The sequence below is a fragment of the Oncorhynchus tshawytscha genome, linkage group LG13 (genome assembly GCF_018296145.1).
Source record: "Oncorhynchus tshawytscha isolate Ot180627B linkage group LG13, Otsh_v2.0, whole genome shotgun sequence".
NCBI lineage: Eukaryota > Metazoa > Chordata > Actinopteri > Salmoniformes > Salmonidae > Oncorhynchus > Oncorhynchus tshawytscha.
In genome coordinates this window covers 29,120,370-29,126,369 of record NC_056441.1, presented here as the reverse complement: position 1 = coordinate 29,126,369, position 6,000 = coordinate 29,120,370, and the positions used below count along the sequence as shown (strand labels likewise).

Sequence of the window (6,000 nt, the reverse complement as noted above, 5' to 3'; positions counted from 1 at the left end):
AAATAAATAAGGTATTTTTTTAATAAACTTTTTTAATTTTTTATATATATTTTTAAATTTGAACAAATTTCTAACAAATAGTTTTCGCATCGTCATTATGGGGTATTATGTGTAGATTGATGAGGATTTGTTTTTATTTAATCAATTTTAGAATAAGGCTATAACAAAATGTGGGAAAAGTCAAGGGGTCTGTATACCTTCCGAACGCACTGTATGTGCATATTGATTTGCTATTGGGTTTTGGCACATTTGTTTTGTACAATTTAACAATCTGATGAGACAGACTGTTGTTAATGTTCATGTAATTCAGCTCGTTGCTGGCTCGTGTCACATCTAACAACCCATAGCCTAGCGCCGCGGAATCAGCACCAAGGACAGTTCCAACTGTTCCGCTCGCTCTCGAGCGCCCGCCCCTTAACGACTACATTCCATTGGGTTGCACACTGATCAGCAACCAATAGTAGAGGAGCTGGAATGAGCCCTCGTTGCTACTGGAGACGTTCCGGGAGATCTTCAAAGATCTTGTTTACAGAAAGCAGAGAGCCTCTAGTTCGGCGGTGTTGCATGCGAGGGGTCTGCACGGTCACGGTGAACACATAGGCTACTACACAGCTGGGATAACGGAATTCCAACCAGAGACACCCGCGGACAGACCGTTTTTGTTCGATGTTACAGCTTTGAACTACTTATGCGATGTTGTTATAGTGACTGCAAATGACATTGCCGCATTTATTTAATTTTTTAAAAGAATTTACCGCGGATAGTTTCGGTGAGGGCAGGTGTTGGGAATAAGGCGACGTTTTTGAATTGTATCTCTTCTGAATCATTTTGTGTGGACGGCGTGGACCAAAGGCACGGGACGAGATGGATACGGAAAAGTACTTACCGGAGCTGATGGCGGAGAAGGACAAACTGGACCCCACGTTTCATCACTCTCTACGATTACTAGATCAAGGTAAGAAAAGAAAACATCCCTATTTATTATGGGACGTTTCTACGGTATAGTTTGGAGCACTAACCTATACTGTTTGAGATATGTTGTTGGTTGGGTTATGTTGGTGCCACTTTGACATACTATTACACTTTAAATACACGTTTAACGTTTTCATTAGGCGCTGTCCCAAATGGACCATGATACAGACCAGCTCATTTGATTCTACTAAGGGCTTGTTGATTAGTTGAACATATGAATAACTGTCTGGAATACATCCGATACGTTGAATGATACAGACATCGACTACGCTATACATTGCCATGCATTTCTGTTAGCCTGTACATAAATACACGGTCAATCATAATTGTAAAACACCACTCTTTTTACACAATGTAGGCCTACAGTATTTGGTAATACTACACGTCTCTATGTTTGCATACGACTACTATGATGAACTGATAACGATGTAGGAGCTTCTCCAAGTAGCTCAGTCATCCAGCACTGAGACATGTGTAAATGATGATGTTAACAGTGGAATCAACACATTCTCATTATACGTTGGATTTGTTTTCCCCTTTGAAGAACTTGACTTGATTCTAATGCAATTGAGCAGATGGAAGCGCGTGTTCCACAGCGATTTGAATGGAAGACTGTTTCATTAATCCATTGCCCGAGACGTCTGCGCGCCGAGCATACCGTTTGCTTTGAAGCTGTCAGAATTTTGCAAATACTTCCAGATGCACTCCCTTGGATCCATTCTGGCGGTAAGAGCACTGGAATAGCATCCTAATACACCCTTGAAATAGCACTCGTAAATGAGCTTAGTCTCTAGTGCTGTCTGCCTGGATTTCAGGAAATAAAATTATATTTGCAAAATGGCTATACCTCGCTAAGCTTTGAAAGAAAACGTATCAAATCAAATCAAATGTATTTATATAGCCCTTCGTACATCAGCTGATATCTCATAGTGCTTTACAGAAACCCAGCCTAAAACCCCAAACAGCAAGCAATGCAGGTGTAGAAGCACAGTGGCTAGGAAAAACTCCCTAGAAAGGCCAAAACCTAGGAAGAAACCTAGAGAGGAACCAGGCTATGAGGGGTGGCCAGTCCTCTTCTGGCTGTGCCGGGTGGAGATTATAACAGAACATGGCCAAGATGTTCAAATGTTGATAAATGACCAGCATGGTAAAATAATAATAATCACAGGCAGAACAGTTGAAACTGGAGCAGCAGCACGGCCAGGTGGACTGGGGACAGCAAGGAGTCATCATGCCAGGGGACCATGAGGCATGGTCCTAGGGCTCAGGTCCTCCGAGAGAGAGAAAGAAAGAGAGAAAGAGAGAATTAGAGAGAGCATACTTAAATTCACACAGGACACCGGATAAGACAGGAGAAGTACTTCAGATATAACAAACTGACCCTAGCCCCCGACACATAAACTACTGCAGCATAAATACTAAAGGCTGAGACAGGAGGGGTCAGGAGACACTGTGGCCCCATCCGATGATACCCCCAGACAGTGCCAAACAGGAAGGATATAACCCCACCCACTTTGCCAAAGCACAGCCCCCACACCACTAGAGGGATATCTTCAACCACCAACTTACCATCCTGAGACAAGGCCGAGTATAGCCCACAAAGATCTCTGCCACGGCACAACCCAAGGGGGGGTGCCAACCCAGACAGGAAGATCACATCAGTGTCTCAACCCACTCAAGTGACGCACCCCTCCTAGGGACGGCATGAGAGAGCCCCAGTAAGCCAGTGACTCAGCCCCTGTAATAGGGTTAGAGGCAGAGAATCACAGTGGAAAGAGGGGAACCGGCCAGGCAGAGACAGCAAGGGCGTTCGTTGCTCCAGAGCCTTTCCGTTCACCTTCACACTCCTGGGCCAGACTACACTCAATCATATGACCCACTGAAGAGATGAGTCTTCAGTAAAGACTTAAAGGTTGAGACCGAGTTTGCGTCTCTCACATGGGTAGGCAGGCCATTCCATAAAAATGGAACTCTATAGGAGAAAGCCCTGCCTCCAGCTGTTTGCTTAGAAATTCTAGCGACAATTAGGAGGCCTGCATCTTGTGACCGTAGCGTACGTGTAGGTATGTACGGCAGGACCAAATCAGAGAGATAGGTAGGAGCGAGCCCATGTAATGCTTTGTAGGTTAGCAGTAAAACCTTGAAATCCGCCCTTGCCTTGACAGGAAGCCAGTGTAGGGAGGCTAGCACTGGAGTAATATGATCACATTTTTTGGTTCTAGTCAGGATTCTAGCAGCCGTATTTAGCACTAACTGAAGTTTATTTAGTTCTTTATCCGGGTAGCCGGAAAGTAGAGTATTGCAGTAGTCTAACCTAGAAGTAACAAAAGCATGGATTAATTTTTCTGCATCATTTTTGGACAGAAAGTTTCTGATTTTTGCAATGTTACGTAGATGGAGAAAAAGCTGTCCTTGAAACAGTCTTGATATGTTCGTCAAAAGAGAGATCAGGGTCCAAAGTAAGGCCAAGGTCCTCCACAGTTTAATTTGAGACGACTGTACAACCATTAAGATTCACTGTCAGATTCAACAGAAGATCTCTTTGTTTCTCGGGACCTAGAACAAGCATCTCTGTTTTTTCCGAGTTTAAAAGTAGAACGTTTACAGCCATCCACTTCCTTATGTCTGAAACACAAAGAAAACGTATGATTTGTATTCTGGGCTACTGGCCACCTAATTGTAACGACTGTGTTGTCTTTATTACATCTATTCAGCTACTGATGTAACATGTACATCCACAGTTGTTGAACTGTACCTGTACCTGACACACAAGAGAGAAATACACAGACTACTGGATATAATATTGCTATAGAGTAGTATTCAGCTGTGTACCATGCTCCATGAAGAGTAACCGTGCCTGAGACCATGATGACTTGCGTTGACTCCCTGAGCTAATGTCTAGGCTTTAGCTCAATGGGCTAACACAGATGTGTGGCATTCCGGAGCCCACTCTGTACCTCAGTCCCATTTTGTACCCGTTATGGATAGATTGTTCAGTTTTAAGAAAGTGAAATAGCCTATAGCTAAAAGTATTGAGTTGGGCAATACTGGAAAGAATAGCTGAAAGCATTGAGTTAGGTTAATACCAGGACAGAAGGGCCTTTATGAATGTGTTTCTGTCAGCTCTCTCACATAGAGCTGAATCACGGAGATAAGAGCGTATTTTACTCAGCACTTTCTCCTTATCAGCTGGTTTCAATTCATAAAATTTGTTTGGCCTTTTTCTCCAGCACAGATTTCCTAGCTCGCCATGAGAGGTAAATGTGATTTGAAGGAAATATACATTTGGTTTAACGTAGCACCTGTTTCTTCGACAGAGTGTCGCTGAGGGTTCACATAAATCGTAGAAATGAACGAGCCAATGCTTTCAATGGAGTTGGAGGAGTACGATTCTTAATATTTCACAAGCATTTCCACTTCAATATATCAACTCTTGGAGTTGATATAATTTTAACAGATTAATTTAAGATTTACTTAAACTTGTGATGTTCTAGGGCCGTGTCCCAAATGCCACCCTATCCCCTACAGTACATTTGTTTTGAACTATTATAGTGCAATATATGGGTCAAAAGTAGTGCACTATATAGAGAATAAGGTGTCGCATTTCATCAACAAAACAAGGCTCAGAGCTGCCATGAGTCGGTCAGTAGGAGCCAGTAACTGTCCTTAACAGTCAGTAACAGTCAGTAACAGTTTGCCACAAACTCCAAAATGTAAATACTGTTATCTCCCTCTTACGAAACAGATGGCACATGATGCAATTGAACAGAGCGCTACTTTAAGCACTTCTCTAATATAACACTTCTTCTGGCATCTTCCCCACCAGCTCCCGACTTGATTATGTAATTGGCAGGGGACATGAGCAGATCTACCGAGAGTAAGCACACACAGAGACAGACAGTGAGTGGCCGCATACTAGATAACTCAATGTCTGGAGAGATACACTTACTAGGGAAAATGGGGGGGAGGGGGGCTGTATTTGAAGATGGGAGTTTAGATACCTGTACCATACTGTAGGTATACTGTAGGGCGGCAAGTCGCCTAGCGGTTAGAGAGTTGGGCCAGGTTAGAATATCCGAGCCGTCAAGGTGAAAAATCTGATGATGTGTCCTCGAGCAAGGCACTTAACCCTACTTTGCTGTAGGGTCGCCGTACTACTCTGGCTGACCCTGTAAAACAACACCTTTCACTGCACCTATCCGGTGTATGTTACACTAGTTTTAATTTTAAAAACAAAATAATTAGATCTAATAGATAAGCACCTCTGCTGGAAAACAATTCATGAAATACTTATACAGCCACAGCTCCAGCGAGGCCTGTTTAGTATTGACTTCACTGCTGACATGAGTTGATGTAAATATCTTGTCTTGTATCTAATTAGATACATTGAAGTGTTGAAGAAAATAATTTAAAGGAATTCCAAAGGACTGCTTTCGGCTGTGATAACCTCACATAGAATACAACATTGTTGAAAAGATTGTGTTTAGCTTAGAGGGCTTTCTTGTTTTAAACTATAGAAACAGCATCCAATATTTTAAGGTATAAAAAAAAAACACAAAAAAAACCTGCTATATCCACTTCAATGCAGATATACAGTTCTACCCGCTATAACTTGTTTTGTTACATGTCAAACATGCTGCTCACTCCAAGTATTCCAGGACCTTCTGCCCATCTCTGTGGAGCCAACCCTGGTTCTGCACATGAACAGAGCAGCTCTTCCACTAGTTCTATATGATACCTTATCTTATAATTGTCTGTTCCGCTGTAGGAGCCCAGCACAGTGTTTGTATTACATTAAAGAGCTCCGCTTGGTAGAACAGATTAGGCCACAATGGAAGGAACCCAGAGTAAAATGATCCTAGCAATTCTGAACAATGATATGAGCAGGTGCCTGGTGGAGTTCATTACAGAACTTCTTTCAGAAGATCTCCTGTAGCAGTAGGTTCATACATACAGTATACAGGGTTCCAAAAGGGTCCTGCGGCTGTCTACATAGGGGAACCCTTTTTGGTTCCATGTAGAACCCTT

At 42.7% G+C, this 6,000-nt stretch overlaps 1 protein-coding gene across 2 annotated transcripts in view; it reads left to right on the top strand.

The window, feature by feature from the left end:
- Positions 1 to 479: 479 nt before the first annotated feature.
- Positions 480 to 6,000, top strand: part of LOC112264643 (KH domain-containing, RNA-binding, signal transduction-associated protein 3-like) — a 155,469-nt gene continuing 149,948 nt past the window's right edge. Inside the window, exon 1 of one of the 2 annotated variants that reach the window (XM_042295500.1) lies at positions 480 to 955. In XM_042295500.1, the coding sequence (XP_042151434.1) occupies positions 865 to 955 (91 nt within the window). In that variant the 5' untranslated portion in view covers positions 480 to 864. The remainder of the gene's footprint in view (positions 956 to 6,000) is intronic. The other variant, XM_042295501.1, reaches the window with a different exon arrangement.